This window comes from Chiloscyllium plagiosum, unplaced genomic scaffold (assembly GCF_037043375.1).
Source record: "Chiloscyllium plagiosum isolate Xiang-an unplaced genomic scaffold, Cpla_swu_hap1 HiC_scaffold_22, whole genome shotgun sequence".
NCBI classification, from domain to species: Eukaryota; Metazoa; Chordata; class Chondrichthyes; order Orectolobiformes; family Hemiscylliidae; genus Chiloscyllium; species Chiloscyllium plagiosum.
Window position 1 is genome coordinate 14,510,783 of NW_028270160.1, and position 27,315 is coordinate 14,538,097.

The 27,315-nt window shown below is 45.2% G+C and overlaps 1 protein-coding gene across 1 annotated transcript; it reads right to left on the reverse strand.

Annotated features, from left to right (window-relative positions):
• Window positions 1–190: 190 nt before the first annotated feature.
• On the reverse strand, window positions 191–27,315 carry cpn1 (carboxypeptidase N, polypeptide 1). Its single transcript, XM_043712944.2, has 9 exons — window positions 27,071–27,315; window positions 20,081–20,277; window positions 16,909–17,055; window positions 15,043–15,225; window positions 13,990–14,101; window positions 12,853–12,992; window positions 9,858–9,957; window positions 3,180–3,298; window positions 191–585 (listed from the first exon to the last, which is right to left on the reverse strand). Exons 1-9 carry the CDS (start codon window positions 27,291–27,293, stop codon window positions 406–408), a joined length of 1,401 nt encoding a protein of 466 aa, XP_043568879.1. The 5' UTR covers window positions 27,294–27,315; the 3' UTR covers window positions 191–405.

The window sequence follows — 27,315 nt, forward strand, 5'->3', positions numbered from 1 at the left end:
AACCCAACCCATAGGCAAGCATAGGGTAACGAAGAGTTTTGTCACTTCCTCATTGGCTGGAGCAATGACAGATGTATTGGCTGACCAATGGCAAGAGCTTATGGTTGGAGCAGTTTGCAGTCAATGTGCTAAACCTCCAGGAACATGTCCAGTTAGAGTTGGCAATCCACAGGCATGAATTGAAATAAAATAAGGAAAAGCTGAATTTTAATTTTAAAAACATAAACAACATTACAGCAAAACTTTAAAGATGAAATATCTCTGTTCAGGTGCCTTTTCTGAGGTGATGCTCACCAAAGAAATTTCACCCCACTGTTTTCCCAATACCACGTCATGCAGTGTCATTGAGGGAAAACGGTTTGTATGAACAGCAAAGCGGCTGATTGTTGAGGAGGAGACGGGGTTTCAGTGGCCTTGAAAACGCCGCCCTGTACGTCGACGTTCCCTTAGCATCGGGGGTCCCTTCTCGGTTGTCCTTGAGTTCAGTCTGTGAAGGGAAACACCGCTAGTGATGGCTGAAGGCAGTGAGATGGTAGGCACACTGGTGCTGGGTGCAGCCAAAAATGGCACCAAATGGAAGTCAACCTGTAGGAAAATCAAAATTACAGGGTGGAAGAGATGGCACTCAGAAGGCAGGCTGAGAGCACAGTGTATTTTATTTCAGCAGAAAACAAGAAAAGAACTATGTACATTTGTATAGCACCTTTAATAGAGTAAAACAATCCTAAAAATGCTTCATAGGAGTGTTGTCAAACAAAACTTGGCACCTCGTCACACGAGGAGGTATTAGGAGATATGAGCAGTAGCTTGTTTTAAAGAGTGGCTTTAGGGAGGACAGTGTGGTCATGGGCTGGGGAATCGTGGAGAGGAAATCCCAGAGTATGGGGCCAAGGAAGTCACAGCCAATGGTGCAGTAAACGAAAATTAGAGATGTTAAACAAACCAGATTCAGAGGAGCACAGATATCTTGGACAGCTGTCAGAGATTACAGAGATAGAGAGGAATAAGTCCACAAAATGATTTGAAAATAAGGTTAAAAATTTTAAATAAAAGCAGAAAATGCTGCAAAATGTGGAGGGGAAAAAAACGTTTTGAGTTCAGTGACATGACCCGATGGGATGCATGCGAGGATATTAAAGGAAGTAGCTACAAGGATACCTTTATTCAGAAAGAAAGGGACAGGAAAAATACAATGATGGGTGAGTTAGCTTATCATCCACCAGTGGGAAAATGTTGAAGTCGATTATAAAGGATGTAATAGCAGAGCGTTTAAAAATGCACAATATAACCAAGCAGAGTCAACATGGCTTCATGGAGGGGAAGTCATGCCTGACAAAGTTATTTCAGCTTTCTGAGGAGGTAGAAGCAGGATAGATAAAGGAGAAGCAGTAAATGTAATATATTAGGATTTCCATAAGTAGTCTGATTAGGCTCCTTAATAATACCAGGGGGCATGGTGTTGCAGGTAGAACATTCCCATGGGTAGATGATTAGCTAACTAATAGAAAACAGGGTTGGGATAAAGGGAGGACTTTTCCAGATGGCATCCTGTAACTAGTGGTGTGCCAAAATGCTCCGGCCACAATTATTTACAATATATATTAATGGATGCAGCAGGTTAATATACGATTGACAGGTTTGCAGATGACACAAAAATAGTGGGAAGGCAAGTGTTGAGGATAACACAAAGTCTACAGAGGGACATAGAGTGAGTGGACAAAAACTTGGCAGATGTAATATAATGTGGGAAAAAGGTGAGGTTATGCACTTTGTTATGAAAAACAGAAGAGGTAAATATTATTTAATTGGAAAGACTGTAGAAAGCCACAGCACAACGGGATTTGAGGGTACTCATGCCTGAGCCACAACAAGCTAAACTCCAATTTCTGTGGCTAATAGAGAAGTCAAATTGAATATTGGCCTTAGTTTTAAAGAAAATGCAGTTTAAAAAAATAGAGGTATTGGTAGAATCTATACAAAGCGCTGGTCAGACCATATCTGGAATACTGTGAACAGTTTTGGTCTCCTTATTTAAGAGAAGATATGGGCATTGGTGACTGTCCAGAGTGGTTCACTCAGTTGATGCTGGGTATGGTGGGATTTTCTTAGGAGGAGAACTTTTGAGTAGGTTGGGCCTGTACTCATTGAGGCAACCTTATCAAAATGCACAAATTTCTCAGGTACTTGATAGGTTAGAGATTGCTTCCCCACATGGGAGAGTTTACAAGCAGAGGATTTAATCTCAGGAGTCGCACATTTAAGACAGAGATGGGGAGGGGAATGTCTTCACTCAGACGGTTGTGAATCTGTGGAATTTGTTTCCACAGAAGGTTGTCAAGGCGGGTTCATTAAGTACATTCAAGGCTGAATTAAACAGCTTTTTAATGATTAAGAGAATCAAGGGTTATGGGTAAAAGGCAGGAAATGGAGTCGAGGATTATCAGGTCAACCACAATTGAGTTGATGATCAGAGTAGCAGATTCGAAGAGCTGAATGACCTACTTCTGCTTTTTCATTTTATTGATTCCTGATAAAGGTCTTACGCTTAAAACATCGATTCTCCTGCTCCTTTGATGCTGCCTGACCAGCTATGCTTTTCCAGCACCATACCCTTCAACTCTTCCGTTTTATGGATTAGTGGTCCTGGAAGAGCACAGCAGTTCAGGCAGCATCCAAGGAGCTTCGAAATCGATGTTTCGGGCAAAAGCCCTTCATCAGGAATAAAGGCAGTGAGCCTGAAGCATGGAGAGATAATGTTCTAATGACCTTTTTCGGTGGTTTGCTAGAGTTGCAATTGAAATGTTCATCTGTTTCTCTCTCCACTGGATGCTGGCAAACCTTCTGCATTTCTCTAGTACTTTCTGATTTTATTTCAGATTTTAAATGATTTTATTCAAGTGTTTTAAAACTGGATTAGGAGACCAAGCCAGTCAGCAAACCCAGGGGGTGAAGGGAAATGGGACTTGGTGTGAGGAGGGAGATGGGAAGCAGGATGAGCTGAAGTTTATAGAGGGTGGAAATATGGGAGACTGCCCGGGGGTGGGAGTTGGAACAACTGGTGGCTCAGTGTCAAGCTTGGTTTTGTCTGGATGCTTGAGACATCTTGCTGTGTGAAAGGTGCTATATAGATACTGTAACATAGTAGACAAAATAAATATAAGTCTGGAAAGGAGACTCACCCGTGTTGGTTCACCAGCACCAACACTGACAAGAATAGTTTGACCTTTATAACCTGGCGCTGAGGCAGTGACCAGATATTTCCCCGGCAACAACAGACGGAAATAGTCTCCACCGATACCTCAAAACAAAACCAAATGATCTTTACCCAAATATATCCAACGCATAGTTACAACACTTAGTGTAAAGCAAAGCCCTGTGCAACAACCTGAGGGGAAAAGGGGGATAATTCCCAGCTTTGGCCAGGCTGCAAGGCAAAGCATCAAACTCAGAAATGCCCTGGCTCACCCCAGTCCCTCACTGAGCAAACCTTTCTTGCTCTTCCCGTGATCTTTCAACATGACAACGTTCACCACTTTGTTTCCACCTCAAAGTAATTCCCTTGGTCGTTAAGAAGAGATCCAAGACCAGCACAGTGGCCAATGAGGTTGCCAGTTCAAGTGGAACTTGAGAGGGTTGGGTGAGAATCTCTCAGGGATGTTACCACATCCTACTTTGCTTCCTGTTCAATTCTCTCTGACCCCGAGAAGATATAGAGTCATAGAGTGATAGAATCATACAGCATGGAAACAGATCCTTCAGTCCAACTTATCCATACTGACCAGACATCCGAATTGGACCTGTTAGCATTTGGCCCATATCCCTCTAAACCTTTACTACCCATATACCCATCCAGGTGCCTGTTAAATGTTGTAATTGTATTCACCACTTCCTCTGGCAGCTCATTTCATACAAGCACCACCCTCTACGCTGACCTTAAACTTATGTCCTCTAGTTTTGGACCCCCATTATCCTAGAAAAAAAGACCTTGGCTATTCACTCTATCCATATCCCTCATGATTGTATAAACTTCTATAAAGTCACCCCTCAAACTCCACAGCTCCAGGAAAAAATGCTCCAGCCTATTCAGCCTCTACAACACAAACCCTCCAGTCCCAACAACATCCTTGTATGTTTTTCTGCATCCTCTCAAGTTTACCAACATCCTTCGAAGGGCAACCAGAATTGTACACAGTATTCTAAATGTGGCCTCATCGATGTCTTGTACAGCCGCAACATGAGATCCCAACATTGCTCAATGTTCTGACCAATGAAGGCAAGTGTGCCAAATGCCTTCTTCACCACCCTGTCTACGTGCAACTCCACTTTCAAGGAACAATGCCCCTGCACCCCAAGGTGTCTTTGTTTGGTAACATTCCCCAGGACCCTACCATTAAGTGTACAAGTCCTGCCCTATTTTGCCTTTCCAAAATGCACACCTCACATTTATCTAAATTAAACTCCATCTGCCACTCCTCAGCCCATTGGTCCTGATCAAGGTTCCATTGTACTTTAAGAAAATCTTCTTCACAGTCTACTGCACCACCTATTTTCATGTCACCTGCAAACTTCCTAACCATACCTCCTATATTTACATCCAAATTTGAATGTGAGTGTCATTTATAAATGACAAAAAGCAATAGACCCAGCTCCGATCCTTGTGGCACACCACTGGTCACAGACCTCCAATCTGAAAAGCAATCCTCTACCAACATCCTCTGTTTTCTACCTTTGAGCCAATTTTGTATCCAATTAGCTAGTCCCCCCTGGATGCCATGTGATCTAACCTTACTAACCTGTCTACCATGCAGAAGTTGTTGAACTCTTTGCTGAAGTCCATTGTTCTGCCCTTATCAATATTCTTTGTCACCTCTTCAAAAAACTCAAGCAAGTTAGTGAGACACTATTTCCCACTCACAAAGCCATGTTGACTATCCCTAATCAGTCCTTGCCTTTTCAAATGCATGCAAGTCCTGTCTCTCAGAATTCCCTCCAACAAGTTAACCACCACTGACGTAAGGCTGACCTGTCTATAGTTTCTTGGCTTTTCCTTACAGGCTTTCTTATATAATGGCGCCACATTAGCCAACTTCTGGCACCTTACCTGTGGCTGTTAATGATAAAAATATCTCAGCAAGGGGCCCAGCAATCTCTGCCCTAGTTTCCCACAAAGTTCTGGGAAATATCTGATCAGGCCCTTGGATTTATTGACCTTTACTCATGATAAGACCTCCAACACCTCCCCTTCTGTAATATGAACTCTTTTCAAGACATCACTATTTATTTTTCCAAGTTCCCGAGCTTTCATGTCCTTCTACACAGTAAATACTGATTGAAATATTTGTTTAGTATCTCATCCATCTCCCATGGTTCCACACGTAGATGGCCTTGTTGATTTTTAAGGGGCCCTATTCTCTCCCTTGTTACTGTTTTGCCCTTAGTGTACTTAAAGAATCTCTTCAGAGGCTCCTTAACTCTATTTGCCAATGCTATCTCATGTCCCCTCTTTGAGTACACTCCAACTGCCCTTATACTCCTCTAGGTTATCACTCAATCCCAGCTGTCTATACCTGACACATGCCTACTTTTTTTCTTGACCAAAGCCTTGATTTCTTGAGTCATCCAACATTCCATATGCTTATCAGCCTTGCCCTTCGCACTAACAGGAACATACTGTCTCTGAAGTCTTGTTATCTCATTTTAAAAGCCTCCCACTTCCCAACCATCCTTTACCTATGAACAGCCTTCCTCAGTTAACTTTTGAAAGTTCCTGTCTAATACTGTCAAAATTGGCCTTACTCCAATTTAAAACTTGAACTTTTAGATCTGGTCTATCCTTTCCATAGCTATTTTCAAACTAATAGAATTATGATCATTTGTTCCAAAATGGTCCACATTTCCCCTACTTTATTTCCCAACAGAAGGTCAAGTATTGCACCTTTTGTCAGTATACATCTACAGGGCGGCACAGTGGCTCAGTGCCAGGGACCCAGGTTCAATTCCAGCCTTGGGTGACTGTCTGTGTGGAGTTTGCACATTCTCCTCTTGCCTGCGTGGGTTTCCTCTGGGTGCTCCAGTTTCCTCCCACAGTCCAAAGATGCGCAGATTAGGTGAATTGGCCATGCTAAATTGCCCATAGTGTATGTGTATTAGTCAGAAGGAAATGGGTCTGGGTAGGTTACTCTTTGAAGGGTCGGTGTGGACTTGTTGGGCTGAAAGGCCTGTTTCCACACTGTAGGGGAATCTAATTTACATATTGATTGAGAAAGTTTTCTTGTACACATTTAACACATTCCTCCCCATTCAAGCCCTTAACACTATGATAGTCCTAATCTAGGTTTGGAAAGTTAAGATGCCCAACCCTTACAAACCTATTATTCTTACAGATATCTCAAATTCATCTCACTCCCTAGGACCTTACCATTAAGTGTATAAGTCCTGCTAAGATTTACTTTCCCAAAACGCAGCACCTCGCATTTATCTGAATTAAACTCCATCTGCCACTTCTCAGCCCATTGGCCCATCTGGTCAAGATCCTGTTGTAATCTGAGATAACCCTCTTCGCTGTCCTTTACATCTCCAATTTTGGTGTCATCTGCAAACTTACTAACTGTACCTCTTATGCTCACATCCAAATCATTTATGTAAATGATTAAAAGCAGAGGACCCAGCACCGATCCTTGTGGCACTCCACTAGTCACAGGCCTCCAGTCTGAAAAACAACCCTCTACCACCACCCTCTGTCTTCTACCTTTGAGCCAGTTCTGTATCCAAATGGCTAGTTCTCCCTGTATTCCATGAGATCTAACCTTGCTAATCAGTCTCCCATGGGGAACCTTGTCGAACACAATACTGAAGTTCATATAGATCACATCTACTGCTCTGCCCTCATCAATCCTCTTTGTTACTTCTTCAAAAAACCCAACTTTGTGAGACATGATTTCCCATGCACAAAGCCATGTTGACTATCCCGAATCAGTCCTTGCCTTTCCAAATACATGTACATCCTGTCCCACAGGATTCTCTCCCACAACTTGCCCACCACCGACGTCAGGCTCACTGGTCTATAGTTCCCTGGCTTGTCCTTACCACCCTTCTTCAAGAGTGGCACCACATTAGCCAACCTCCAGTCTTCCGGCACATCACCTGTGACTATCGATGATACAAATACCTCAGCAAGAGGCCCAGCAATCACTGCCCTCACTTCCCACAGAGTTATCAGGTCCTGGGGATTTACCCACCTTTAACCATTTCAAGGCATCCAGCACTTCCTCCTCTGTAATCTGGACATTTTGCAAGATGTCACCATCTATTTCCCTACAGTCTCTATCTTCCATATCCTTTTCCACAGTAAATACTGATGCAAAATATTCATTTAGTATCTCCCCCATTTTCTGCGGCTCCACACAAAGGCCACCTTGCTGATCTTTGAGGTGCCCTATTCTCTCCCTAGTTACCCTTTTGTCCTTAATGTATTTGTAAAAACCCTTTCGATTCTCCTTAATTCGATTTGCCAAAGCTATCTCATGTCCCCTTTTTTTCCCTCCTGATTTCCTTCTTAAGTACACTCCTACTGCCTTTATACTCTTCCCAGGATTCACTCGATCTATCCTGTCTATACCTTACATATGCTTCCTTCTTTTTCTTAACCAAACTCTCAATTTCTTTAGTCATCCAGCATTCCCTATACCTACCAGCCTTTCCTTTCACTTTGACAAGAATATACTTCTTCTGAAATCTCGTTATCTCATTTCTGAAGGCTTCTCATTTTCCATACGTCCCTTTACCTGCGAACATCTGCCTCCAATCAGTTTTTGAAAGTTCTTGCCTAATACCGTCAAAATTGGCCTTTCTCCAATTTAGAACTTCAACTTTTAGATCTGGTCTATCCTTTTCCATCACTATTTTAAAACTAATAGAATTATGGTCGCTGGCCCCAAAATGTTCCCCTACTGACACCTCGGTCACCTGCCCTGCCTTATTTCCCTAGAGTAGATCAAGTTTTGCACCTTCTCTTGTAGGTATATTCACATACTGAATCAGAAAATTGACTTGTACCCACTTAACAAATTCCTCTCCATCTAAACCTTTAACATTATGGCAGTCCCAGTCTATGTATGGAAAGTTAAAATCCCCTACCATAACCACCCTATTATTCTTACAGATAGCTGAGATCTCCTTACACGTTTGTTTCTCAATTTCCTTCTGACTATTGCATTAAGTTGAATGCAGTTTAATTAATCAGTCTTACCCTGTTCTCTCCCAAGCTGTTGTTTGTCTTGATTATTTGACCTGCTCCCCTTATCTACAACCTTTTCTTCTTTCTCACTACCACTTTGGTTCACCAACCCTCCTCGTCACTAGTTTAAAGCCTCCTGAGTAGCACTCGGAAATCTCCCTGCAAGAGATTTGTCCTCTTCAATTCAGTTGGAACCTGTCCCTCTTATAGATCTCAAAAGTCCAAATATGTGAATCCTTGCTCCCTGCTCCAGCTCCTCAGCCACACATTTATCTGCTCTATCCTCCTCTTCCTACTCTCACGATCACATGGCATTGGTAATAGTCCAGATACTACTACCCTCGACTGACTTTTTAACTTCCTGCCTAGTTTCCTATATTCTTTCTGCAGAACCTCATCCCTTTCCCTACCTAAGTCATTGGTAACAATGTGCACAGTGAACTCCTTCTGGTCACTCCCCCCTTTCAGTGCATTCTATATCACTCCAAGACATCTTTGACTCTGGCACCAGGAAGGCAACATACCATCCTGATGTCTCGCTGATGGCCCCAGACTACAGAGCTGCCTATTACAGTTGATCGCTTGGAACCTGACATACCCCTCATTTAAGTAGAGCTAAACCTACTGTCAGTGCAATACTCCCCTAAGACGCCCACCCCCCCCAAAGTATCCAAAACGGCATATTTAACGGGCCGTTAACATGATTGACAAAATGGGGACACTGTTTCTAAATTGCAAAATTTTAAAGTGTGTATTGGTTATAATGCGATTTCAGGCCCATTAGTTTAAATGGTGCCACTATTACACGATTTTCTTATAACATGGGGTTGCACGAGAATAGAACTACTGCGATTTGGAAGAATGAACTGTACCTGTATGAGTTGGGGATAACCACAGGAGACTCCTGCACTGCCTGGCTACTTCCACTACTATTCCTAGCAGTCAACCACCTACCTGACTGTTTCTGCGGTGTCTGCACCTTTCTGAAACATCTATCTCTCCCACCCCTTTGCTCTTGTATACATTTTTAAAATTCTTCTTTGGAATGAGAGAGTGCTGGCTAGACTGGCAGCATTCCAGTGCCCATCCTTAACTGCCCCTTGAAAATGTGGCCTTCTTGAGCCACCGCCATCCTTTGGGGTGTAAGGGACACCCACAATGTTGTTATGGAGGGGGTCCCAAGGGTTTTGAAGGAATGATGGTATATTTCCAAATCAGGTGGTGAATGGCTTTGACGGGAACTTGTGGGTAGAGGTGTTCCATGTATTTGCCACCCTTGTCCTTCCAGATGGTTAGGGTCATGAGTTTGAATGGTGCTGTTGAAAGGACTGAGTTACCACAGTGCATCAGGTATATGGTACATACTGCTGCTAAGTGTTGACAGTGGAGGGAGTGAATGTTTTTTGCTTGTGGTGCCAATCAGGAGTGCAGCTTTGTTTGTGAATGGTGTTAAGCATCTCCATGTGTCCAGAAGAAATGACAGCAACACAAACTGAGGATCAAGTTGCCCAAATTGCATGTGGAAGGTGAGATGGAGATAAAGTTGACAAGGGGTGCAATTCCACAGAAGGAAGAAAAATGAGGTTCTGAACAAATTGCAGCGTATTGTCATGGCACCCACCTGAGGTAATATCATGGTTAATAGTAGAAACTGAAATGACAGCCTTGGGAATCCCATTGTTGTTTTCATCCAAGACCATCCCTTTAATCCCTTTGTGAATCTGAAACCAATGAAGAAGGAGCAAATCAAAATCTCGCAATTCACCATCTACATTGTTCCTCTACTCTTAAACTAAAGTAAACAGAAAGTAAAGCTCCCTCAATTCCAACCCTATCAAACATTCCCAGAACAGGGACAGCACAGGGTTAGATATAGTGTAAAGCTCCCTCTTTTTTTTTAGAATTGAAAATAAACTATAAGTAAAGCTCAGTCTCAGGACAGGTCTAGCATGGGGTTAGGATACAGGGTAAAGCCCCCTTTATACTGTTCCCATCAAACATCCCAGGACAGGTACAGCACAGAGTTAGATACAGGGTAAAGCCCCCTTTATACTGTTCCCATCAAACATCCCAGGACAGGTACAGCACAGAGTTAGATACAGGGTAAAGCCCCCTTTATACTGTTCCCATCAAACATCCCAGGACAGGTACAGCACAGAATTAGAATCAGGGTAAAGGCTCCTTTATACTGTTCCCATCAAACATCCCAGGACAGGTACAGCACAGAATTAGATACAGGGTAAAGCTCCCTCTGCACTGCCGCATCAAAATCTCTCAGGGCAGGTACAGCATGGGGGTAGATGCAGAGTATAGCTTTCTCGACATGGTCACTGTCGAACACTCACAGGACAGGGACAATTCTGGATTAGAAATGGAGTAAAGGTCCTTTTACTCTTTTAAACTGAAATTAAAACTCCCCCTAGACTGTCTCCACCAAACATTTCTTAGTACAGGTAAGCATGAGATTAGATACAGAATAATATTCCCTCTACATTGTGTTTACTTGAAAGTATCTGATGTAACAAAGTGTCACTTGGGCAAATTGATAAGCTATGTTTTTGTTTTTTTTTTAAATTTACTAAATCAGATAAGATTCTTGAACTGTTGTGTTGGAATTTGTACCTTTACTCTCAGAGCAGCAGCGTAGGTCTCTAGTTCAGTGATATGACCACAACACCACTGCCTCTTCCCAAGCTGTGTTTCTAATACGTTCTAATCAATGACACACCTTTGGAGTAGAAAGGACTTGAACCCAGGCTTACTGGCTCAGAAGTAGGCGCACCACCACCGCACCACAAGAGCTCAAGCTGTATTTTGGAATTTTATGACGATCAACAGTGGTTATATGGTCCCCCTTAGACCAGCTTCCTTCCACCCCAAACCTTTAATTTCTAGATTTTCACTGAATTAAAAATTCTACAATGATGGGCTTTGCTTCCATGTCCTCAGTGCATTAGCATGGGGTTCATGGACTACTAGTGACATTGCCAATATGCCAATGCCTCCTCTCAACTTGTGTTTTTGTTTTTCTAGAAGTGTTATCACACACAAGTCAGTGACTTTTCCACCACCAAAATCACCGTGACGTTTTTTTTGTGTTTTGTTTTCCTTCTTAATTCCATTCAGAAAGTACGGAGGCATGGGATACAGGGAGGTCTGGCTGTCTGGATACAGAATTGGGTGGCCCACAGAAGACAGAGGGTGGTGGTAGATGGAAAGCATTCAGTCTGGAGCTCAGTGACCAGTGGTGTTCTGCAGAGATCAGCTCTGGGACCTCTGCTCTTTATGATCTTTATAAATGACTTGGATGAGGAAGTGGAAGGGTGGGTTAGTAAGTTTACGGTTGACACGAAGGTTGATGGAGTTGTGGATAGTGTGGAAGGCTGTTGTAGGTTGCAACGGGACATTGACAGGATGCAGAGCTGGGCTGATAAGTGGCAGATGGAGTTCAACCAGGGAAAGTGTGACGTGATTCACTTTGGAAGCATTCAAATTTGAATGCAGAATACAGGGTTAAAGGCAGGATTCTTGGCAGTGTGGAGAAACAGAGGGATGTTGGGGTCCATGTCCACAGATCCCTCAAAGTTGCTACCCAGGTTGTTAGGGTTGTTAAGAAAGCATATGGTGTGTTGGCTTTCATTAGGAGTAGGGTTGAGTTTAGCAGCCATGAGGTTATGCTGCAGCTCTATAGAGCCCTGGTTAGACCACAGTTGGAATATTGTGTTCAGTTCAAGTCGCTTCATTTTAGGGAAGATGTGGAAGCTTTAAAGAGGGTGCAGAGGAGCGTTACCAGGACGTTGCCTGGACTGGAGGGCATTTCTCATGAAGAAAGGTTGAGGGAGCTAAGGCTTTTTTCATTGGAGCGAAGAAGGAGAAGAGGTGACTTGATAGAGATGTACAAGATGTTGAGACGACTAGATAGAGTGGATAGCCAGAAACTTTTTCCCATGGTGGAAATGTCTATCAGAGGGGGCATCATTTTAAGGTAATTGGAGGATAGTTTTGGGGAGATGCCAGAGGTAAGTTCTTTACACAGAGAGTGGTAGGTGCATGGAATGCACTGTCAGCAGAGCCTAACACCAGACACCTGAAGTAATCACTCTATCTGGAACTTGGTTGTGTCACAACACTCCCATGAGGACAATGGAAACACTTTAGAGATGGTCTCAAAATGTCTCAGATGTCCTGCATACTTATCAGAGACCCTGGCTCTTGTGACTGACCAAAATGGAAGAGGTTTATTTCAGAAGACACCAAACACATCAAGAGACTTTGTCAGGAATACAAAGATGAAGGCAGGGTGTTGGAGGGAACCACAAAACTGTATTCGGATTCCAACAACTTCCACCCAACTCGCCAAATGCCAGCCTCCCCATGCAGGCCAGAGTCTGCAGACCCTCCAATGGACTTGTTAGCCATTTCCCAAGCTGGAGTGGAAACAAATCACCCTTGATCCTGAGGGACTGCCTCAGAATAAGACAAAAGTGTATAGCTGTAAGCAAACCTCTGTGTCCGTAACACAGTTGGATTTGGATTATCTCCAGGGATCGACCCAGTGGAATTCAGCCCCATCAGCTGGGTGGATCGAACAAGCAAGAACCGCAGGACAGACTCACCTCCTCAATGAATGCCAGCAATGCCTCACGATTCCCATACCATTCTCTCTGCAGCTCGTGCTGTGGTGGGAATTTCTTGCAGCTCAGTTCCAGTGTGATTTCAAAACAGTTGGTGTGGAGATAGTTGAAGTCCTGCATCCCTGTGTGAACAAAGTCCAAGGGAAAGAAGAGATTGATAATTGAGGCCTAGTCACACACTTGACAACGACAATCCCCTCACTCCCTACTCACAGTGTGGTGTCAGGCAGTGCCACTGCCTGGGCCATTGAGGAGATAATGTGGAATTGGATCAGAAGGGTCAGGAACAACAGGTTTGCTCTCAAGTTGGTGTTCACTGGATCCCAATTAGCATATGGCTGTTACCCTGGTCAGAGGAATCGAGAACTCAGAGGCACTGTCCAGGGTAAAGGGGGTCAGCCATTTAGGACTGAGTTGAGAAGGAAATTCTTCCCCCCGAAGATAGTGAATCTTTGGAATTCTCTACCCCAGTGAATTGTGGAGCCTCCATCAATGAATACACTGAAGGTCAAGATGGACTGATGTTTGATCTCTCAGGGAATCGAGGGACATGGGTAATGAGTGGGAAAGTGGAGGGGGAGACCCCAGATCAGTCCTGATCGTACTGAATGGCAGAACAGACCCGATGGGCCAAATGGTGCACTCCTGCTGCTGAGGTTCCCGAACTCAGAAGGAAAACAGGATTGTTGCGCAGACTGTGGGAAGATCAAGGACAGGAATCAAAGTTGTTAAGAATGGAGGTTGCAGACAATTCCAATGGGAGCATGTGCTGGGGAGCACACACAGCTCATTTGATCGAATCACCTCTCGATTTCAGAAGTGAGCGGTGGGAGGGATTCTGCTGCCCACCCTCATACAATCCTTTACACCCCAAAACAGGTCAAAGGTGAAACGGTGGGTCCATGTACTTGGCTTCCTCAGGCACTCTAGAAAACCAGCAAACACACCAAGGACTGGCCCAATTAAGATGGAGTGAAGAGAGAGAGAGAGGGGGAGAGACAGACACAGAGAGGATGAGGGAGAGTGAAGGAGAGACAAAGAGAGGAGGTAGTGTAGAAGGGCACAGTCAGACAGAAGGGGGGAGTGGACAGACACAGTGACACGTATAGATAGTCTTACCTCTGGAAAGTGAGTACCAACTGGCTCCATTTGTTATGCCCTCAGGAAAATAGTCTCCGCAGTTGGATCCATTGTGCATCCAACCATGAGAGTACGAGTAAACCTTAGCGAGCTAGAGTAGAGCAGGGAGATAGGAAACTGATTCTGGATCAGTGGTGAATCCAGCACTATTTCTAGATTTCCACAAAAACATTCTCAGTTATTCAAGGTTGAAAACACTTTATTTCCATGTTTCCCTTCACTCTTACTCTGCAATTACATCTCAAACTGCCCCACTTGGGGTTTCAGTAATGAAAGGGACAGCTTATAAACTACACTACACCTCCTCCCTCTGCTGGACATTAGAAATATAACAGGTGCAAAGCAATTGCCAAAGATGTTTGACCAAAATACTCCCAAAAAACACAAGAAATTCACTTCACAGTGTGGACAAAAAAAATCCAATTTCTGGATTTCTGCTACAATATAAACCTCTTGAGCTGCTGATTAAATTCTAGTCTCTAACTCACTCCCAGGCATCTGTTATTCTATATATAAACTAACCTGAACTCCTCAATTAGACACAGTCTATAACTCACTCCCAATGTCTATTGTTCTACATATAAACCCCTGAAGTCCTTGATTAACTCACAGGCACAGGATTGAAACGATGCATCCTACTGCACTAGTGTGAGATTTTGCATCTTATCGAGGCCGACTCTTCTAATACTGCACTGAAATAGTACTGCACTGTCAGAGATGCCTTTTGTTTTTTGAGGAGCTGTTAAATCGAGGTCACGTTTGTGCTCTTCAGCAAGATTGCATGCCATTGATTCGATGAAGAGCAGGGGATTTCTCCCTGGTGTCCTGGGATGTGTCTCAAACAACATCGTCAGATTAACTGGTCATTATCACATTGCAATTTGCGGCATCTTTCTGTATCTAAACAGGCTGCCACTTTTTTTGCATTAAAACAGTAACTGTACTTGGAAATGTACTCCACTGTGCGCAAATCCATTTGTGAATTCCCAAGAATGTGACAGGCAGTAGAGAAATGTAAGTTCTGTTCTTTACCTTCTGGAAGAGCTTGTGGTCGGGTGTGGTGGAGATAATTCTTCGGTACGGGCCTCTGCCAATGGGTTCCGTAGCCTTGTCGAAGGGGTAATTAGCCACCACAGCCCCCCCGTGCAAGTTGGCCGACAAGACAAAGTTGTAGCTCTGCATCCACCGGATAACTGCATAGGTCTCCTGCTCAGTCTGGGTGAGAGGGGAAAGAATCAACTCGAAATAGCGTCACACTACACTTATCCCCATTGACACCCGCACTCCCCACCCTTACCCATACCCTCACCTGCACTTCCCCACCCTCACCCACATCTTCACCCGCATTCCCCAACCTTACCCACACCATCACCCGCACTCCCCACCCTTACCCACACCCTCACCCCTGGAAATGTGTTGCTGGAAAAGCGCAGCAGGTCAGGCAGCATCCAGGGAATAGGAGAATCGACGTTTCGGGCATAAGCCCTTCTTCACCCCCCACCCTTATCCCCATCCACACCCCCTTTACTCACACCCTCACCCGCACTCTCCACCCTTAACCACACCCTCACCCGCACTCCCCACCCTTACCCACACCCTCACCCCCATCCTTATCCCCATCCACACCCGCACATCCCCCTTACCCACACCCTCACCCGCACTTCCTCACCCTCACCCACATCCTCACCCACATTCCCCACCCTCACCATCACTCGCACTGCCCACCCTTTCCCACACCATCACCCGCACTCCCCACCCTTACCCACACCCTCACCCGCACTCCCCACCCTTACCCACACCCTCACCCCCCATCCTTATCCCCATCCACACCCGCACACCCCACCCTTACCCACACCCTCACCCACACTCCTCACCCTTACCCACATCCTCATCCGCACTCCCCACCCTTACCCACACCCTCACCTGCACTCTCCACCCTTAACCACACCCTCACCCGCACTTCCCCACCCTCACCATCACCCGCACTCCCCACCCTTACCCACACCCTCACCCCCATCCTTATCTCCATCCACACCCGCACACCCCCCTTACCCACACCCTCACCTCCCCACCCTCACCCACATCCTCACCCACATTCCCCACCCTCACCATCACCCGCACTCCTCACCCTTACCCACACCCTCACCCCCCCCATCCTTATCCCCATCCACACCCGCACACCCCCCTTACCCACACCCTCATCCGCACTCCCCACCCTCACCCACATCCTCACCCACATTCCCCACCCTCACCATCACCTGCACTCCCCACCCTTACCCACACCATCACCTGCACTCCCCACCCTTACCCACACCCTCACCCTCACCCCCCATCCTTATCCCCATTCACACCCACACACACCCTTACCCACACCCTCACTCGCACACCCCACCCTTACCCACACCCTCACTCCTCACCCTTACCCACATCCTCATCCGCACTTCCCCACCCTCACCCGGAGGGTGTGAGGAATGAGCTGCCAGAGGAAGTGGTGGAGGCTGGTACAATTGCAACATTTAAGAGGCATCTGGATGGGTATATGAATAGGAAGGGTTTGGAGGGATATGGGCCGGGTGCTGGCAGGTGGGACTAGATTAGGTTGGGATATCTGGTTGGCATGGACGGGTTGGACTAAAGGGTCTGTTTCTGTACTGTATATCTCTATGACTCTATGATAAGTACACCACAGTATCAGACTCAGATTTAAGCACCCTTTACACTGTCCCCATTAAACACTCCTATGACAGGGACAGCATGGGGTTAGATACAGAGTGAATATCCCTCTACACTGACCCATCAGACATTCCCAAGACAAGCACAGCACGGGGTTAGAACTCAAGGTCTGGTCTCAATCCTCACTTCTGTTGGAACAACAGCTGTAGTATTTGTTGGACTGACCTGTTCCCGCCAGTTATCATCAAGTGAGACATGGTGGTTCCGATCTTTCAGCTTCTGAAAGGCCAGGTGGAGATCGGGAAAGTTGCGGTTCAGGTCCACTCCTCGGGCATTGGCCCGGCCAGTCAGGTAAGTATTTGCCTCTGAGCCCTGGGGAGCACAAAATAGAAAGACAAGCTTGAAACAGAGAGTTAAGAGGAGCAGAGGGCAGTTGAGTTGTGAGGAAATACACCATATGGTTTATTTTCTTATACGTCAAGAACAGTTTCTCTCAGTGCCTGCCAGTCTGAACTTCATGTATGATGCCTATCCTGCATCTGGATTCTTTGTTCCTTTCTCACTCACTATTTGTCTCTCCCAAACAAACTGTCCACCTTTTCCCTCACTCCTTCCCCTTACCCCTCCTTCTTAAGTCTATCTCCTTGCCCCCATATATCCCATGCCTCTGTTTCTTCTCTTCTCTGTTCACCCTGCCCACCATTGTCCGACTCCAAAATAGAGTCTGCCTCATTCCACCCTGCCTCTCTCTGTTAGCCCTGTTCAGCCTTAGCTACAGGAGTACTCTGTCACTCACAGTCATTCTGCAGCTCACGTCAGACACAGCAACTGACACACACAACATCAAGAGTCAGCTCTCCAGCTCTCTGAATTACAAAAGCATCAATCTTCTCCTTTTCAAGGTGTACCCTTCAACAAAAACACCCGTGCTGCTACTTAATTCTAATCACACAGTGGAGAGGGGGTTTGGGGGGATTTGACTGCAAGTTAAACCTGTCATTTTGCAGACTACATTTAGCAAAGGAAATCAGCCCTGGCATGTCTGTAAAAAGCTACCCAGCCACAGGATGAGATAAATGTGTGTGTGAGCAGAGTAAACAGTAAGGGAAAGGTTGTCAACCATGGCAGGGAGGGGAGGCACCAAACTATAACCAAAAACACAATATACATTCAGAACAATGCAGAAACAACTCTGTATCTCACTCTGTGCTGTACCTGTCCTCTGAGTATTTGTTGGATGAGTGTAGAGTTTCAGTTGCTTTCAGTTCAAAATAGTAGAGAAAGCTTTACTTTCAATCTAAAAAGAGTACGGGGAGCTTTACTGTGTATTTAGCCCCATGCTTTTCCTGTCCTGGGAGTGTTTGATGGGGACAGCGTACGGGGCAGTTTTAGTAGTGGGCATGAAGCCAGATTGATTACATTTTAAACATAATTCATTGATCGTCCCAAGGTCAAAAAAGGCTCTCCTTTGAAGTTCTTAATATCTTCTGAAGGTTAGAACCTGTGTCCAATTGATCAGAGACTGGGATTAATAATTAACTGATTGAGTTTAAAGCTATTGGGTGGTCCCAATGAGGGAGTCGAGGGGAGGGGGGAACATTCCCATGGACTTGGGTGTGGGTAGGTGACCTGAGTTAATGGCTCCAGCAAAGGAGAAGTTTAGAGAGTGATGTGGGATCTGAGCACTGCTTACATTTTGTGTACGGGGTATCATTGAAATTCAGGGAGAGCTGGAGAATGTTTAATGAGGGTAGTGTTTGTGATAAGGAAGTGAGAGGATGGAGCCAGAACAAGGGAACAAGCTTTGCTTTTGAGAACCTCACCCCCCTAATCTGAGAGAGAGTACATTCGTGGACTGGTGTTGTTGGGAGGATGCAGTGCCCAACAGTGCTCCCGAGGCTTTTAGACTTTGATAAATATATTTTTCTAGCGCCAGGAAAACAAACATGTGGCCAACTGTGAATCAACAAGCAAAGCCTGTGAAGGGCAATGCTGACATGAAAAAGAAAATGAGAGGTGGGAGACATAAGGAGAGTAGGGAGTCTAAATCGAAATAGAGTTGGATGGAGAAATAAACCACTCCATCCCCGGAATGCCCACCTCTCTCTCTAAAGGCATCGATGAACAGCACGTGATCCCTCTCTAATGCTACCCGGACTCAAGTGTAATGCAGAGATGATGCTTTTGGAGAAAGGTGATGACACAAAGGATTGAGTGCTTTACCTCTCCCTTCAGCTCCACTTTGATTTAATCCACTCCATCTTTCCCGATCTCTCCGTCAGCTTTGGTGTTATTGCATTGTTCTTAACAGGCTTTGCCATGAATTAATCATTTGGAACATGAGCGATTTAGTGGTAGTGGTTAATGAATGAAAAAATACCATGGGTGGCAGAAGAAAGCCATTTAGATCACCCTTCTGGATATAAATAACAAACCACAGACAAAATCCAGGGAGAGGTCTTGTGGTGGAGTGGGCAGCATTCCTGCCTCTACAGCTCCAGGTTCAGGTTCAGGTCCCACTCTAAGGCTTGTTGGTAACTAAAGGTGCATTGAAAGCACAAGCAAACAGTTGGTTATTAACCTGTCAATACACCTATGGCAGGCAGTAAGAATGGGTCAGTCTCCCAGTCCTTGGCACACTTGCCTTCATTCATCAGAGCATTGAGAATAGAAGTTGGGACATCATGTTGCAGCTGCACAAGACATTAGTGAGGCTACTTTTAAAATATTGTGTCTAATTCTGTCCCCCTGCTAAAGGAAGGATGTTGTTAATCCAGAAAGGGTGCAGAAACGATTTTTACCAGGATGTTGCTAGGATTGGTGGGTTTGAGTTATAAGGAGGGACAGAATAGGCTGGGGTGTCAGGGGCCCTGTAGAGGTTTATAAAATCATGAGGGGTGTGGATATGGTGAATAGCCAGTGTCTTTTCCCCAGGCTAGGGAGTCCAAAACTACAGGACATACATTTAAGGCGAGAGGGGAAAGATTTGAAAAGGACCTGGCAGGCAACTTTTTTCACACAGAGGGTAGTGTATATATGGAATGAGCTGCTGAGGAAATGATGGAGAAAGGTTAATTACAACATTTAAAACATATTTGGAAAAGTACATAGAAGGATATGGGGCCAAATGCAGGCAAATGGGACTAATTCAGTTTGGGATTGGTGGTCGGCATGAACAAATTGGGCAGAAGGGTCTCTTTCCATGCTGCATGATTCTGTGACACTAACTACAACCTCTGGTTTCAGGCGGGGGGCCTGTTTTAGGGAAAAACAAACAGCTACAAAAACAGATGTAAGTGTCTGCCTCATTTGTCTCTGGATAAAAGTCAATAGACGTCTTCTCAGTCTCAAAGTCTAACCACAGGAATCCGTAAGCAACTCTGGTTGAAACATTTACCTGATCAGCTGCCACCTCATACCCATCGGGGTTCATGGAGGGCAGGATGTGTATCCGGGTTTCGTGGATGAGATGGGTAATGCGTGGGTTTCTACGGTTGTACTCGTCACACAGGAACTGTGCCAACTGGATCAGCAGCTCACGGCCCAGCACCTCGTTACCATGCATGTTGCCAACATACTTGAACTCCGGTTCCACTGCAAACACAGGAGGTGACATCAGCAGCAGCAATAACCTTCTCATGTCAGTTTGTTCCTGGCCATCTCCGTCCCTTTTGGAGAAGGATACAGTTTAAAAGGAAGACATTCAGCCCATCATGCCTGTACTGGCTACTTGGAAGTGCTATCCGTCACACTTCTCCTGCTCTTTAATGCATAGAGTGCAGAATTGTTTCCATTAAGTACATATTCTTTTGGAACGTATTGTTGAACCTCCCATTTCCCGGTCTGGCTGAACATTCACAACCACAACAATACGCTGACAAAAGAATTCTCCTCATCCTGGAATCATAGAAGGAGGCCATTCAGTCTATTATGCCTGCATTATCTCTATTATTTAATGCCTTTTCCCCATAACCCTGCACACCTTTACTGTCCAAATAACCATTCAGTGCCCTCTTTGAATGTCTTAGTTGAAGCTGCCTCCACCATATTTCTACATCCCCGACTCCACCTCTAATACTTTTTTCAATAACCCTCCATTTGTGTCCCTCTGATTACTGATCCATTTTCCACTGGAAACATTTGCTCTTTACTGACTATCAGAAGTTTTCTTGATTTTGAGCATTTTTGTCAAATCAGCTCCTCTACACCAAGAAGAACAACCCCAGCTTCTCCACTCTCCACATTACCCATCATCCACAGGAGCATCCTTCTGAAACAATGGTGCCCAGAGTTCATCTCAGAGTCATACAGCATGGAAACTGACCCTTCGGTCCAACCAGTCCATGCTGACCACAATCCCAAACTAAACTAGTCCCATCTGCCTGCGCTTGGCCAATATCCCTCCATTTCTTATTCATGTACATATCCAAATATCTTTTAAATGTTGTAAGGGTAACACATCCATCTCTAGAAGTTCGTTCCATACAAGAATTGCTGCATTTGTAAAATGGTTGCTCCTTATGTCTTTCTTAAATCTTTCTCCTCTCATCTTAACTAGCCGAAGACTGCTCAATGAGGTAGCATGGGGTGTAGGTGAAAGACTAAAATGTAGAAGGGCTTATGCCCGAAAGGTCGATTCTCCTGTTCCCTGGATGCTGCCTGACCTGCTGCGCTTTTCCAGCAACACATTTTCAGCTCTGATCTCCAGCATCTGCAGACCTCACTTTCTCCTCAAAGACTAAAATGTAACCAAACAGCTGGAATGGAGTCCCTTGGGAACTGGGCAGGCGTTTTAACCACTCCTCCTCAGCCATTATGAGCTGGTGATGGTGGTCTTGGTGGTGGTGGTGGTGGGTGTCTTCATCCCACACCTACCCCATGTCTCCACCATGGAGCCAGGTTCAGAGTGGGGTGCTTTCTGCTGAGGTGGGTGTGGTGAGCTGGGCAACTTTCCCCCCTTACTGGCAAAAGCTCCAGCCCCAGAACTGGGATCTCAGGATGTGGGAAACTCTGTTTCTCTCCACAGTTGCTGCCAGACCTGTGCAGCATTAACTGTTTTTAGCCCAGAATAAGGGCTCAGCTACTTCAGGCTGAGATGAGGAAGAATTTTTTTGCTCAGAGAATGGGGAGCCTGTGGAATTCTCTATCCCAGCCAGTGGTTACGGGGATCATGCAGTAAGGTGGAGTTGAGGTAGAGAATCAGACACAATCTTATGAGTTCACTACTATCGAGGAGGACAAGAGTAGCAGATACATGGGGACACCAACTCCTGCAAGTTCCCCTCCAGGCCATTCCCCATCCTGACTTGGAAACATAGACTCAGAGATGTACAGCACGGAAACAGACTGTTCCGTCCACCTCGTCCATGCCGACCAGATATCCGAACCTATTCTAGTCCCATTTGCCAACATTTGGCCCATTTCCCTCTAAACCCTTCCCATTCATATACCCATACAGATGCTTTTTAAATGTTGCAATTGTACCAGCCTCCACCACTTCCTCTGGCAGCTCATTCCATACATGTACCACCCTCTGTGGGAAAATGTTGCCCCGTAGGTCTCTTTTATATCTTTTCCCTCTCACCCTAAAACTATGCCCTCTCGTTCTGGATTCCCCCAACCCAAGGAAAAGACTTTGTCTATTTACCCTTTACATACCTTCATAATTTTGTAAACCCCTATAAGGTCACCCCTCAGCCTCCGACACTCCAGGGAAAATAGCCCCAGCCTGTTCAACCTCTTCTGATAGCTCAAATTCTCCAACCCTGGCAACATGCTTGTAAATCTTTTCTGAACCCTTTCAAGTTTCACAATATCTTTCTGATAGAAAGGAGACCAGAATTGCACACAATATTCCAAAAGTGGCCTAACCAATGTCCTGTACAACTGCAACATGACCTCCCAACTCCTGTACTCAATACTCTGACCAATAAAGGAAAGCCTTCCAAATGCCGCCTTCACTATCCTATCTACCTGCGACTCCACTTTCAAGGAGCTATGAACCTGCACTCCAAGGTCTCTTTGTTCAGTAACACTCCCTAGGACCTTACCATTAAGTGTATAAGTCCTGCTAAGATTTGCTTTCCCAAAATGCAGCATCTTACATTTATCTAAATTAAATTCCATCTGCCACTTCTCAGCCCATTGGCCCATCTGAACATCCTAGGAGTGAATTAAAAGAATTAAATTTGGAGTAGCCTTAAATGACTGAATGGCCTGATCTTGTTTCTGGATTTTCCATGATAGTGTTCCTTGAATGAGATTGCAGCATGAGTTTGAGTGAATACCTTGGACCCCAAGAGAAGAGGCGGGGCTGGGCGGGTGGTGTCGAGCTACAAACAGGTAGGGGCTTTGTGCAGCCCTGGGTTACTGCCAATCTGCACACACTGCTAGACACCAACAGTCTTTGTGCAGGGTTCACTCGGAAACAGTGAGTCCTCTCTTGTGAGGCATACAAAGTACGGAGTGCAGACGTTTCTGGACCAGCAAAGCTGAGAGATCAAGTTCATGGTCCTGTGGGCTCACCACAGCTGAAGGGTGGGCTGGGACCAGAGGGAGACTGGGTGGCCAACCAGAGAGTGAATAAAAGCAGAAATAGCCTGTTTAAACTATTCAAAAGAAACATGACACTAAGCCTCACGCGTTGGAGCAGGTAATGACATTGTTAGCTGTATTGCTAGGATTTAATCTGTGATTACTGACACTTGTTTTGTTAGTCTGGGAGTGATGCCTCAATTAGGATACAGTGTTCCTGGATTAGGCAGTCTTCCTTCCTCTTTATCTGCAACCCATTTCTTGTTTATTACCTATGTATTACACAGGCCAAACTGCCTGTGACAGAGGAATATCACACTGGACGCTCAGAGCTGGACTGTAGCCTGGGTTAATGTCCTCACTCTCACACACAAACATGTCAGTGCATAAATCAATTTAAAAAACTCCATCTAAGAACGAGGAGCTGCATGAGGTGCTACAGCTTGGACAGTGGGTTTGTAAGGCTGAGTGATGCTAACAGTGTGGGTTCAATTCCCACACCAGTTGAGGTTACCACGAAAGACTCTCCTTCTCAATCCTTCCTCTTGCCTAAGGCATGGTGATCCTCTGGTTAAACCACCACCAGTCGTCTCTCTCTCTCTCTCTCTCTCTAATGTGACAGGACCCCTATAGTCTGGGAAGACTATGGTGACTTTACCTTTACTGTTCACCTCCACCCCAAAACCTGTCTTTGTCCTTCCTCATCTGTCTGTTCTATCAGTGTTGTTCCTGCCCCTTTCCACCAGACAAACAGCGCTAATCATTCACCATCTCCGCAGGGACACAATTACAGCAGCACTGTTTAGATGATAGGATTTGACTGGTGAAGTCACACTGGGGATATCTGCTGAGGCCTTGGCTATTCACTGCAGGTATTAATGAGTTAGATGGTGGGGTAGAGTTACAAATCAAAAATTGCTGATGACAAAGTGGTACTGCCAACAGTGTAGATCAAAGTTGAACATTTCAAAGAGATGTTGATAGATTAAGCAAATGGATTTTATACAGCAAAGAGTCATGATATCTACATTGAATGTGAAAACGGTTCAAAAGAATCCTTTCTAAATAATGAAATGCCTTAAACAGTGAAACTCCAAAGAGACTTGGACTTCCCGGGACACAGATCATTGCAATATCCTAAACAAATACATATGAACAAAAGGCTAGTAGAATGCTGACCTGTATCTCTCAAGATCTAGAATACAAGGAGTTACAAGTTGGACATCAAAGAGTTCTAACAGTCATGCCAGACTTGAAGTGTTAACTCTATTTCTCTCTCCACAAATACTGCTGGACCTGCTGAGTTTCTCTTGCATTTTCTGTGTTTGTTTCAGCTGCACAAAACCGAGGTTAGACACACCTGATGTCACAGTGAGCAGCTCTGGGAAAGAACAATTGGCCTTGGAGGGTGCAGTGTTAATTATCATAATTATACCAAGATACTCGAGATTAAATTATGAGGAGAGTTTAGACAAACTTGGATTGGGATTTTGCAAGTTAGGGTTGATGCAATTGAAATATTCAAGACGTTAAGGGGAACAGTTGGGTAGACAGAGACAGACTGTTTCTGCTGATTTGTGGAATCTAGGTCTTGGGCAGTGTCTTAAAATGAGAGCCTTATATTTCAGGAGTGAAATCAGGAAACATTTCTATACACAAAGATCATTAGAACTCTGGAATTCTCTACCATAAACAAGAATTGATGCTGAATACATTCATATTTTTAAATCTGAGCTGGATAGAATTTTCATAACCAAAGATATTTAGGGATATGAATGAAAGTGGAGTTATATCACAGTTCAGCCATGGTCTCATAGAATGATGGAATAGGCTGGAGGGGTTGAATGGTCTCCTCCTGATCCATTCCTAAATGTATTAATGATATAATGCAGCCCAATAAATCCTTTGTGCTTATTACATCCTCTTTCAATTTAAATCCCTCAGCGTTTCATCTTTGAACCTGAGATCTTGTTCATTACTAGTAATCAGCCATTCTAAACTAGGGTATAGCCCATGACCCTGATGGTGGAATTCAGTATCGTATTTACCCAGCTCTCAGTTATTCAATCAGTAATTTGGGACCAGCGGAAAATGTTTTGGTTTAAACACGGGTTGAAGCATCTGTTGGAGCTAGAGCAAACGATAAAGAATGGGAATCTCTCAGTTGTTGCTGTCCTCTCATCCCATTCTGTCTTGCTGTTACTCAAAGACATGTGCTGCTTGACACTTGCAGGAGGCAATTCGACACCAGCACCGTCCATTATAGGCAGTAGTGACTGTCCTGATCTCGTCAGTACTGCTTCCTTCCCTTCTTCTTCCTGAACTTTAATCCCTTTGCCCTACACCCCATGCCCCTGAACACCACCAACCTCCAACTTGTGGAACACAGTTTGGCATACTCTCCTCTGTTACCTGAGTCTTCATGAGCATCTCCAACCCAGACAGCACCCATATCTCTACCCTTAAAACCCAACCATCATGCTTTGTCTCAAACACCTCATCTTTCTAATAACTCTGGACCTCTTTCTCTTCCCCCTTCGAGGGAATTTCTGAAGCTGGTTGGGAAAGAGGACAGAAAAACAAGAAACTGAGAACAACAAGTTTTGGTTAAATAGGAATATTGATGATTGCATGTACACGTGCAGATCAGCCACAATCTAACTGAATGGTGGAACAGACTCAAGGGACTAAATGGCTTGCTTCTATTCCCATAGAATCAGCTGGAGAGGCTGAATAGCCTCCTGACTTTTGCGTTTGATTCTTGACCCATATTTCTCAATGAAAAAACACTGACGGTTTTGCAATATGTTGTTTAAAGCAACAACACAGAAACTAAAACTGGTATTTCGGACGAGTTCTGATGGATTCTGTCCTCCACAGTTGGCCCAAAGAATAAGACTAAACCACATCTTCTTCAAAAACAGCTGAGGGTGCCTCAAATATCAGTGGGACACCCAGTCAGTTCTGATGCTGTATTGGAAGTGGATCTGGTGCTGTGATTGAGAGGGATCTCACTTCCAACCTCAGGAACTTCTGTCTCATAGCTCTCAGTTCCAAATTCACCTGGACTCCCAAAAGATGCCAACTGAGTAAAAGGAGGGGGAGGACCGTAGAAGCCGCAGAGGGCTGTGGGTTGTCAAGTCGCAATATGACAAAACCAACAGTCTGGGGAGAAGGGAGGAAGGGTCACATAACATAACAAAAGCACAGAGAAGAACAAAGGGGGAAAAGAATCACAGTGGATACTGATGTGAATGCTCCAATACAAGAGGATTCAGGTGGACAATGCGGGAATTAGGAATGAGGGAAATTTGGGCTAGAGCATCTGTGTCGTCTACAGGAAATTTGGAAATCAGGAAATATCACCAGGGAACCATTGGAGCATAAATGGTTGGAGTTAGATGATGGGGGGAAAGCATTGGGGGAAGAGATAGTGGAGTGGTGCTGGTGAAATGAATGGTGAGGGGGTGAGAAGGAGCATTTCAGAGATAAGAGTGAGGTTGAAGGTGTGATTTGGGAGAGTGAGGGTGTGATTTGATGTGAGTGTGGCCTTTTGGGTAGGGATGAGTATCGGTTTGGTGAAGAGGGTGGATTTCGGGTGAAAAGGGTCGGGGTGAGGGTGAGATTTAGGGGAGAGTGTGGACCTTGGGAGGGTCATGTGGGATTTGGTATGAATGTAGGTTTAGGGGCAGGGATGAGGATGGGCTTTAGGGGGAAAGGGTGACATTTAGCAGAGAGGGTGGGTTTTGGTATGGCGGTGGTGGGATTTGGTGTGAGTTTTGTTGGGTTGAGGGTGGAGTGAAGGGGAGTTTGGGGATGAGGTCGGAGATGGTCTGTCTCCCCTGGTACTCACACAGCTCATGGATGCCGGGGTTGTCGCTGAGCTCCAGGACATAGAGGTGCCGGCCCTGGGCGCTGCGGCCAATGCTGTACAGGCGGCTGATGAACGGACACTCGGATTGGACCTGGAGCAGCGCACTGACCATTTCCGGGTACCGGTGATGCTGGAACTGGAGCGGCAGCACAGGGTGCAGCAGTGCCGTCAGCACCGCCAGCTTCCAGAGCCCGGGCTGCATATTGCAAACTGCCAGCCCCTGT

Coding starts and splice junctions, on each gene's coding strand:
- cpn1 (XM_043712944.2), bottom strand. CDS start 27,293: ATGCAGCCCGGGCTCTGGAAGCTGGCGGTGCTGACGGCACTGCTGCAC. Junction 15,226..16,908: donor ATGATAACTGGCGGGAACAG/GTCAGTCCAACA, acceptor CCTCTCACCCAG/ACTGAGCAGGAGACCTATGC. Junction 3,299..9,857: donor TAACCATGATATTACCTCAG/GTGGGTGCCATG, acceptor TTTTGTTTTGAG/GTATCGGTGGAGACTATTTC.